Source organism: Periplaneta americana, chromosome 4, assembly GCF_040183065.1.
Source record: "Periplaneta americana isolate PAMFEO1 chromosome 4, P.americana_PAMFEO1_priV1, whole genome shotgun sequence".
NCBI classification, from domain to species: domain Eukaryota; kingdom Metazoa; phylum Arthropoda; class Insecta; order Blattodea; family Blattidae; genus Periplaneta; species Periplaneta americana.
Genome location: NC_091120.1, coordinates 87,441,931 through 87,453,308, shown reverse-complemented (window position 1 = coordinate 87,453,308; position 11,378 = coordinate 87,441,931). Strand labels below are relative to the sequence as shown.

Below are 11,378 nucleotides of genomic sequence, written 5' to 3'. Positions count from 1 at the left end.
TTATAGGAGTAAGCGCAAACTTTCTTTTTAGGTTTCCATTGCAAAAGCCTGAGCTTCTCAGTAAATGGTTATCTGCTGTTAAACGCGATAAATTTATACCATCAATTCACCACAGGCTTTGTTCAGTTCATTTCATAGAATCTTGTTTCTGGAAGACTAATGGTAATAAATTACTGAAACCTGACGCAGTTCCATCAGTTGTTAATTTTCCAGCCCATCTCACAAAGGTAATCACAAAATAAGTTTAAAAGGCCATAGCCTAGTTAGATTTTTGACCTTTAAAATAATGTTTTTTTTTTTTTAATGTTCATTTATTTGTAACTTATATTGAAGTACGGTACTGAAAGTTACTTATAACATAGATCCATGTCTATATTTTGCAAATCATAATTAAAATGCTCATAAGTTAATGTTTTTTATGTGTTGGAACCCGCATGTCCACATTCAGAATTCTTACCACTTCTAAAATTTATTTCAGATTGAACAACCACCCCTTAGAGTATTAAAGAGATCATTAGAATCAGACAAACATGAAACAAATGAAGAAAGTAACAGTGGTACTATTTTAATAACTACTGATCAGGTCGTAACAGAGCACAACTATGCTCTTAGTTCCAGAAAGAAATGTAAATTAATGGAAAAAGAGCTGGAAAGAAAGAATGAACAAATTGAAAATTTAAGATGTCTAAATTCCACATACAGAAAGAAAACTCACAAACAAGAGGGTTCAATCAACAAATTGAAAGTAGCAGTAAAAGAATTGAAAGAAAAAAAATTTGCCTCTGAGCACACACTATCAGTCATGCAGGATAATTTTTCGGATGTGATGTTAGATATCATTTCTAGAGCAGCTGGTGAACAGAAGGGTGAATATTCTGATATACTTAAGAAGTTTGCCATAACAATGCACTTTTATTCATCAGCTGCATATGAATATCTCAGGCAGAATCTAAATAATTCTTTACCACATGTCAATACCTTACGCACATGGTACAATACAGTAAGAGGGGATCCTGGTTTTACTCAAAGGATCTTTGGCAAGTCAAGTGAAAAAATTAGTTCTGGACCAGCTCAATTCTTCAATCCTTTTCCCCCAGTTACATGACCCGAAAACCACATTTTAAGAATAATGTATCTGACAATAAATCTGTATGTGAAAATCAGATGTCATCACACTGCAAAATCATACAGTATTGCTTTGTACAAGAAGATAGTTAGACAACATCTCTCTAAATCAATTTTATTTATGAATCAATAGGTGAGTGAAAAATAAATCTGGTTAAGTATTTTCATACTATCTAGATATGGCCTAGTTACAATATTTTGATATTCTTGCACATATTCAATTTAATAATAACAGTTGATGCATTTCCTTGTTTATTGAAATATTTATTATTAGGCCTAAGCAAAATGCACACAATGTGCAAGATTAAGTTAATGTCCTAACTCGATTAATTAAATATTTCAGGAACTCCATCGGTACAGATTTGATGAATTGTGTAAATATGAATAGGCCTAATCACGAAGACAAGAATTTTTAATTGACAATTTTAGCATAACAGCTTAATATTTGTTGTTCACAAAGATGACGATTACTGACTGACAGTTCCAGTTTCTTCAATTATTTGCTGTTGTAGACTACTACAGGAATGCAGGTGATTACGTTTCATTGTTTATATTTGTTTTTATCCTTGTTACTCTTTTAGCTTATATTTGGTTGTTTTTTATAGTGTAGTAATAAATCTTAGTGTCTTTTGCGGTCGCGTTCTATCAGCATTACTTTTCGTCCGCTATTTTCACGACCGCAAGATGCACACAATGTGCAAGATTAAGTTAATGCTCTCACTCGGTTATTGAAATATATTTCAGGAAGCCCATCCTACGGATATGATGAATTATGTAAATAGAAATATGCCCAATTCATAAAGACGACGAAGATTATTGACTGACAGTTGCAGGATTAATATCTTTGAATATTTGATGTTATATCAAAAGAATGCAGGTAATTACGTTTTACTATTTATATTTGTCTTTATCCTTGTTACTCTTAGGCTCATGTTTGGTTGTTTTTATGTTGTATAGTAATAAATCTTAGTTTGTTTTACGATTGCGTTCTATCAGCATTGCTTTCCGTCCGCTATCGTCACGGCCCCAAGATGGCGGCGAGCGATCGCTTCAATTTGGGTCCAGTCCTATATTCTGCGCAGCCGGCAGTGTGGGGACTTGGTTTTATGCACAGAACGTCTTTGCACAGAACCACGCACCGTCTGAACCGGGCTTTAACGTCCATGAGATATCATAATGGGAACCGGAGACTGTCTTGCTATACTCATTGCAATCGATAATGAACATCCTTGATTTCTACAGCGCACAGATGTTGTTGTTTCTTACAAAATAGATCCCTCTAAAAAGTAGGATATTGTTATGTTTTCTTAAGAAATATAATTTTTCAAGGTCTACATGTATTCCCTATGATAGATTACGCACTGTAATTTGCTTCAAACGTCGCAATTCTACTACGAAGCTTGTGTTGTATCAGTTATAAGTCGGCTTTTAGTGGCGAAAGAACCTTGTTTTGGTACTGTGAATTACTAGCAGCAGTTTTTACTTTATTCTGCAGGTGTAACAAAAAATTTCATTGGGCTAGGAGAAAAAAGTCACTACAGCGTGTTTAAATAGGCAATACTGTAACGTAGTAAATAATAGATTCTTTATTTAAATGAAAGAAATGTCTACAGCACCAGATTCCAGAGCATCGCCAATGTCAGATGTTGCCTCTGAAAGTGGATTTACAACGCTGTCTTTGAGAGACAAAGCTTTAATTAAAAGAAACATTAATAGACACCACAATAACAATTTCAGGTCGGTGAAGTAATTGATACTTCTTTACAATTGCGCTACCAGAGGAACGAAAGGACATTATTTATCCATACTTTCCTAGAGACCAAAATGCGAACCGTATATGCAAGGCATGCCAAAAGCCTGAATTAATCAAACCTAATCTGTGACAGATACTCTACCTTACGAAAATTCGCTTCTATGCACCTACCAAAAGCGTATATGTAAGGCATGTGATACCACCTCTGCCGACAACTTTCCACTCATTCTGGTGCGAAATTGGCGTCGCCGCTCAGTTTTTTGTTGCAGTACATATGACTGAACGAGAAGTCAATTACGTAAATAGATCTACGTTTTCTTGGTAGTCCAATTGTAAAGAAATGAAAAAGTAATTAGACCTATTAACAAAACATAAAAATGTCTGCATGTAAATATATAGCAATATCTTGTGGTGAAACTAGCGCAGAGGTAGTTCCGGTGATTTTGAAAGTGAAAATCGTTGAATTGATAAGGGACTTTTTGTGGAGATATAGTTGATATGCAAGGCATAACAAAAGCCTAAAGTAACCAAACCTAACCTGTCACAGGTTATTTGGGAAAATTTTAGAACACGGACTGCACCTACCAAATTATGTCTTAAAATACTAAAAAGAGCAGATTTGTCTGCGTTTGTCGAATGCGCATCATTATATTTACGAAAAGGCACTCTTCAGTGCCAATAATTTATTTTGTGTGCACAAGGTTGGAATTTTGAAGTAAGAGGGAAAGGGTGCAGTCCGTATTCTGGAGTTTATCCAAGTGGAGTACGAAGGGAACTACCACAGTGCTAGTTTTCTGTAGCATCATTAGTTTAGCTGATTTTGCTTGTTCTGTCGTAGAGCTGGTTATGTTCCTGTCCATGAGCAATCACTTCATAAAACTGGTTTACGAGGCAGGAAGACTTATGCTTTTTGGACATTGGTAATGCTGCTCTTTTTTCTTGCTCTGGGAAATCTGCTATTAACTTTTATAATTTTGGGTGTTCTACGTCTTGGCCAAGGTATGGAAAGTCTTGAACTTGTACCAGAAAAAAAGTTGGTTATGTTTTATGGAAATACAGATTTAGATAGAATATACAAACGAGATGGGAAGTTGGAAGGGTTTTATGAGTGCCCTGTGGAAATGACGGGTGACAATGGATCAGTTGCTATCAATCTTGTAGACAATGATGGACGGGTTATTGATCCCAAGATAAACGTCGATCTCAACAGCACTACTGTAACAGGTGTGCAGTCATTTGACGTACGCGACCCCCTGACTGGTCATTCTGTATTCTCAACTGGCTTCCCTAATTTTGGCCTTCCTCGTGGTGTGAACAAACTAGACATAAAGATGGCACAAACTCGACGAATTACAAGTCCTGTGAATTCTAGCCTTTATCTTCGTTCAGATACTTACACTCGTCTTCGCGGTACAGAAGGTACACGCATGGAAGGTCGAGAGATCGTGTGGTCAGCAGATCAAGATATATATCTGAAAAGTGTTAATGGAAGTGTAATCCTCAGTGGACGCGAAGGAATATCAGTAGACATTAAGAGTATCCCAATTGCGTCTGGTGATAGTGATGGGGCAAATCCAACATCAGTGCAGTACAAAGTATGTGTCTGCATGCCTGGTGGCAAACTGTTCCGTGTCCCTGTACCCACTCATGGGAGCAACAAACACGTTGGGTGTCATAATGTGGATCTATCTCCTCATTCAAATCCTTGCATATAATCCTTACACATTCCACAGTGCCATGCATATATCACGTATTGTTATTATTATTATTATTATTATTTATGTTTTTATATTATAGACTTTGCTAGTCAAAACAAGAATTCAGTTCTCCAGTCGTCCATTTTCACCAAATGTTGAGAAATGTTTACGTTTTACAACAGAAATTTTGAGTTGAAGCAGACTGAGTTATAAAGCAGTTTTTATTTATTTATTTATTTATTTATTATCCTTACGTAATCTTTCCAATATTGAATATTAATCGCCCAATAGATAATTTCTCCAATGAACTTTTAAAATGTCGAAAATATCAGTAATAATTTCAGTTAAAGTTCATATTTTCATTCAAGTATCATGCTACTTAAAATATTTCCTTCAAATCAAGATGGAGATAATACTATGAAAACTGTAAAAAGTAATATATCTCATTAATACTCTAGTTAACGTGTCTAGATATTTGACTGACATAATCAATTAACACAAAAAATTGTGTGTGCAATTGTGAATGAAATAAGCTTTACTATCTCGTTACTACCACACTAAAGTGGTATTTAGTTGAAAATGAGAAAGTGTTAAATTACATAATTACTACAATGTTATAAAACCTTTAGCTAAAAATTTTCCTTCACTTTTTCATGTCCCCAGCAAATTGTCCCTGCATTTAATGATGATGATAAAATATAACCTTCATATTGTTATTTATCTGTTCAGCAAGACATTATGAAAGAACATGTAAAGATTTATGTAATTAGCAATTAATAGGATGTATAGCTTCATTTGAGAGAGAAAGAGTTAAGAAACCTAAAATTCTTGGGTTGTTTTACATGAACACTTACTTACAAATATGGCTTTTAAGGAACCCAGAGGTTCACTGCCGCCCTCGCATAAGCCCGCCATTGGTCCCTATCAACCTATCCCACCTCCCTCAAATCCATTTTTATCACTTTCTTAAAATATAGAGGTCATGTTTTATAATACACAATAATCATATTAAAAAATCTCTGATTTAGCTTGCATGTATAGGTATCGCCAGTATTCTTGAAGAATGACCTTTTAACTCACTGTCCAACTAGTGAGCTTCTTATCTTATCACCTTGGTTGCAGTAACCCCTCCCTATGTGATCCAGCTGGTTCGCTAACATCTGTGCTCCCATTGTAAAATTTCATTAGTCTAGAATGCTTGTGATAAGTTACCTATATAAAAAAACGTATATGTTTATGGCCTCAAAAATAAGTTTTCCCTCTATGTATCATGGACTAGAAATGTATTGTCATTACTTCATTTTTACTGTATATAACACATACTGTATATCTATCCTGGTGCCATGGTGACCCAGTGACTAGAGCACTGGATTCATAACTTTGTGGATCCGGGTTCGATCCCCAGTGTATCCCCAATTTATGACTTGTGTTGGCCAAGCCTGTGGACCATGTAGCGCAACAGTTTTTTCCAGATGCTCCGAGTCCCCTGTGGCATCCCAACAAATCTCCATCATCTCATCATGGGTAGAGTGTAGACCAGCCTACTATAGCGCAGCCTGGGCAATGACTGTTGGTAAATTGTCTACCAGTTGACTTCATATGGGTGAATGATGAACAGTCAAGTATCCGCCATTAGTAAATACGAGTAGGTATATACCTGTATATTCTTTGAATCATACTATCTGGAATGGAACTATTATCCAAGAAACTGTGTTGTGAAGGAACTGCAGTGTTCACATGTTCTTGAATGAATTTACTTCAAATGACAGTTATTTCTATGAAAAGAAACCGAGCTGACTTAATTTTTGAAAAGCAACAACAACAATAATAATAATAATAATAATAATAATAATAATAATAATAATAATAATAATAATAAAAGAACATGCTAATTTGAATTTGTGTAAATGAGTTCTAACATGAAATATTGCATTTTTTTTTTTTTGTATAATGTACTGTATGTGTGTTTTCATTGTAACATATGTGCGAGATCACATAAATTTGTAACCAAATATAAAATTAGTAATATTTGATAGTTTTGATGTGTTACTGTTGTGTAATATACAGTATGTTTGTGAATAAATTGCTTGCGTACTACAGAAGAATTTACTGATTATTTCACATTATCCAGTAGGTTATAACAGCAGCAAAGTACTGATATATAATTTTAGGCTATATCTGCATAATTACAATAAAGCTTGAACACAAATAACTTTACACTGCATTTTGTGAAAATCAGTGAATAAACTCCTAAAAACACGTACCTGCTCAAATCACTATCTTGTGAGTTATAACCATCTAATTTTCATAGTATATTTAATACTGTGAAGTGTGTTTTTAATCTATGGTCCATGTGTGAAACTTGCGTCCAAAACCAGAGAAGTCAATCAATGCTAATTTTTCAGAAAGTGAGAAAAACTTAAATCGACCTTCACATTAATACTATGAATGTTATATTTTGTGAGAACATTGAGGGGCCACCTACAAATTAATATTGTAAATCAGATTCTGTTTTACATAAAATGCCCTCGAACTACTGTAAAAAATCTGGAGGACTTGTTCAGTTTTGATTGACAGAGGTGGACTTAGTCATTTTTGGTCAAAAATAAACATTACGAAACCATTGTTTTTTCTCGTAATAATATTTATTGCATTTAAACCGCAGATTAAATCCCTTTAATAAGTGGATTTCTCACACTTTTGCATTCTCACAACAGTAGCCAACACGACACATAGACAAAAGTCAGAATCTTCCAACGGTTCGGTTTTTATACTATTCAAAGTATGAAAGAAGGGGGGGGGGGGAACCCAGTCTTCAGATTTCTTACAAAAGTAATGCAGTAAACATCCATTGTACTAGAACAGAGATGACATGAGATAATGATCAGTGGATTTTCAAAGAGAAAATAAAAGAGAGTTAAGAGGCAAGTGTAGATTGCTCATCTGTGGAAAGCTAATCCTTTTGGTTATTCCAAGGGATGGGTTACTATCCTCTACACACAGATCCATCTGGTCTTCCCAAGAGAGGCTTAAGATAGGTTACTAACCTCTACACAACAGATCCACTTGATATTTCCACGAGGAGTAGGGGTAGGTTGCTGACATCTATACAAAGGTTTTTCCCAAGGCAATGTGTAAAAGGGATTTGCTTAATTTTGGTTGGAAAAAAAAAAAAAAAAAAGAATACATTGGATTATACACATATAAGATTTGTTTTCTATCTTCATAGTATATCCTTGCTGACAACACGTGTTCCACCATGTTTCACTACGAATTTCCTCTTCTTACAAATGATGGGTAAAAAGCACGATGCTGGTTGTATATTTCAGCAGCCACATTCCAAAGATGAGGTGTATTCAGTATTGGAGAGAATTGTCCAAGGTTACAGGGATTGCAGATTTCAGATTAGTTCTATGGATGTTTGTGACAGGGCAGTTTAAGAGGATATGTTCCAAATCTTCTTCGTTATTGTTGCACCAGGAACAACTACTAGAGTCAACAAGATTAAAGCGATGAAGATACTTCTGAGTGATAATATGGTCTGTCCTGGCTCTTGCTAAGAAAGTCTGTATGTGTCTGTCTGGGAATGTTGCGGAACATTTGTAAATCATTAGGTTTCTTTTGAATGTTTTGAAGTACTTTGTCTTTATCAGAAGAAAGCCATAATTCGACCCATAAAGTTGTTAGATGAGAATTAACTGCAGAACATGCACTGGTTAAAGAAGTTATTTGCATAGGTTTGGGCCCCAAAGATGTTGCCTGTTTAGCAATATTATCTTCAGTCTCATTTCCAGTAATGCCGCATTGACTAGGTATCCATTGGAATACTATTTCTTTTTGAAGATTTAGTTTGTTTAATATTTTTTGTAAAGAGATTGTAATTTGTGCATAGGAAGTTGGAGTATAGTTCATGATATTTAGAATAGCTCCCATCGAGTCACTGAAAATGCATACAAGTATATCAGATAAAGAAGAGACATATAAAAGAGCTGCCTCTATGGCCAGTAGTTCTGTTTCAAGACTAGAGGGAGATGAACATGATATATAATATTTCTCGTTATATTTTGGGATATAATATCCTGTGCCTGGAAGTCCATTATCAGGATTCCGTGACCCATCAGTATAGATATGAAGAAAATTTTCATATTTGTTATAGATTAGTTCCATGGCACTAGATTTTAAAACATGTGGTCATCATTCTTAATATAATCGCCAGGGATATTAATATAACACTTTGGCCTTTTTCACATCCATGGTGGAGTTTCATTGACAACTAAATTTTGTTCCATCATTAAACAAGTTACATTTAAAGGAACATCTTCCATTTGTATATAAGATGTTTTGTATTGGTTGAAAATGTGTTAATGTTCTATTTTTCAAGTTACCATTGACCGTGTTCAGTTTTGACCGAAATCCCATATTTCAAATGCAATTTAGTATGGGATTTATCTAAGTTTGACTCAAAATCAATGTAGATATCAATAGAATTCAGTAAAATTATAACGAAAATATCATGAATTTATTTTCTTCAAATTATTGACTCGTTTTGTTTTGGACGCAAGCTCCACATTATATCACTAGTATACAAGATGAGGGAGAGGTGAGATTATACAGAAGTAGGAGTAAATTGGAGACACATCCAATGCAGAGCCGCTGTAATATTGAGAAGTCATTTGAGAAGGGAGAGAAAATCATGAGGAGGTTGTAGAGAAAGAGATGAATAAACTAAGTAAAATATCAGGGAATGAAGGAGCAACCAAGGATGAAGTAAGGGAGGTAGCTAGAATAGGGGAAGCACTCAGAAGAAGAGTTTGTGAAAGCATCGACATATGGAAGAAAATGGACAATGGAAGAAAAGAAAGTAATATAATATCTATATAATCTTAGAACATGGTATTTAGAAGGACTGAAGTTGTATACTGTAGGCTAGCGCAGTGTAACTAAAGGTATGGTCACACATCGCTACTTTTGCAGCGCTGCAGTACAAAAAACTGCGCAACTCTCGTACTGCAATGTGTGAACAATGGTGCAACCCGAAAAGTAGCAGCTGCCGAATCTGCTGCCCGCTACTTTTTCATGCTGCGTGCAGCTTAGAAGTAGCAACGTGTGAACAGGATTCTCAGGGTTGCAGCCGCACCTTTTTTGATATCTGTTCTGTTGAAACTTTTGCTGCGGTTGTGACCAGTGTTGCCACCCAAATGTGCCAATGATACTTTTATTGTTTGGATATATTTTAATTTAGATGTGATGAAAATAAATTATTTGTAACAGTTACCTAAACGTACAACACAATCTGAGTATATTTGCTGACGATATAATTAATTTTTTTTTAATTTTCCGTAGCATAGTTTCAAACAGGAGGATTGCCAACATTGATTCCGTGAATATGCTGTTGGTTATCATTTAAGTATATGGGCGTTTTAATAGCTTTATAGTAAAAATAATGCCAATTTCTGAATATTAGTTAGGACAAAAATGCAAATAATAGATAAATAAGCTATCGCATGAGTTTCATAATAATGCGAACATAACCACAAAATGTATATTGAGGGGCTGGAAATCTCCAGCAAGACTGCGGCTGCAAAAGTAGCACCTTGTGTGTGAACAGACTCGCAACCTCCAATTGCAACTTTTGCAGCACTCGGTTGCACTGCACGAAAAGTAGCATGCAGCATGCTACTTTTGGCTTACGTGTGAACACGACACGCAACTTTTGCAGCTGCAGTACAAAAGTTGCATAGCAAAAGTAGCAATGTGTGACTGTACCGTAAGTAACTCGCGAAACAAGCTGTAATCAACTGGGGATGGATATTCGACATTTCAATGTGTTTTCCATGTGTAGGATGTGCTATAAATCGATATTCCATTAAAAACTCAAATTCATAAAAAAATGTGCTATACAGCATTGTTTGGGGGCTTACTTCAATTTGAAAACTTGCGTAGGTATCTAATAACACAAATTTTATGATGTGGTGTCTCAAGAATTCTGCTGCACTGATTCGCTAATTTTAAAACTCGCTAGGCGTAATGCTAGCAGTTCGATGGCCCAGAACCAGACTGTTCGAAGTCCATTTTACTGTTTTTTTTTTTTTTTTTCAAGAGAGCTATTTTAAGCTCCTGACATTCAGACCTTCAGGAAACAATTTGGAATAGCTTCATAGCAACCTTATGTAGAGGAATATTTACAATTTTGTTCGATTCATATATGGAGACAAGAACTGGAACACAATGAAACACAGATTTCTTTCTTATAAAAAGTTGGACTTAGAACAGTCTGGTTCTCAGCCATCGAGTTTGCTAGAAGAGGGAAATTGTTACTTTTCATGCATTCACGAACCTTAAGTCCAGTTACATGTTATAGATTCTATTCCAATTTCAACTAAAGAATGTGAATGAACATTAGGTACCAGTATTGTAATGAACGATATCTGCATTAAGAAAAGCAATACTCTTCCAGTAAAAGAATTCTTAGGCTTTGGTCCTAAAACGTGTTGGAACACCAGTGTTCAGCATTTAATTTTTTGCCTTATATGCAATTGTGGCTGCGATCTGGAAGGAGGTCTGCAGAGGTGGATGCATGATGAAGTAATTTTGAAAAGAAGTGCAGTACGAGTCCATACTAGAGATGGGTAAAAAAAGCTGGAACAGTTTTTTTGAAACTGTTTCACAATTGAAACAGTTTCGTGAAATGAAGGGCTCAGAGCCAAAGGCGACTAACCCACAATTACTAAATGAGTAAATAAGAGTTGATATTAAGAGGATCCTTACAAAAATGATTGGTTTCACAATTTATTTTAAATGGT

The 11,378-nt window shown here is 35.2% G+C and overlaps 1 protein-coding gene across 1 annotated transcript; it reads left to right on the top strand.

Moving 5' to 3' along the window:
* Positions 1–2,417: 2,417 nt before the first annotated feature.
* On the top strand, positions 2,418–6,697 carry Scgbeta (sarcoglycan beta). The gene is made up of 2 exons (XM_069823693.1): positions 2,418–2,862; positions 3,717–6,697. Exons 1-2 carry the CDS (start codon positions 2,720–2,722, stop codon positions 4,591–4,593), a joined length of 1,020 nt encoding a protein of 339 aa, XP_069679794.1. The 5' UTR covers positions 2,418–2,719; the 3' UTR covers positions 4,594–6,697.
* Positions 6,698–11,378: the final 4,681 nt, after the last annotated feature.

What these genes read in the sequence shown, in the direction of transcription:
- Scgbeta (XM_069823693.1), top strand. Translation starts at nt 2,720, where the DNA reads ATGAAAGAAATGTCTACAGCACCAGATTCCAGAGCATCGCCAATGTCA. An exon ending in CACCACAATAACAATTTCAG is followed by an intron (nt 2,863 to 3,716) that starts GTCGGTGAAGTA and finishes GTTCTGTCGTAG; the next exon opens with AGCTGGTTATGTTCCTGTCC.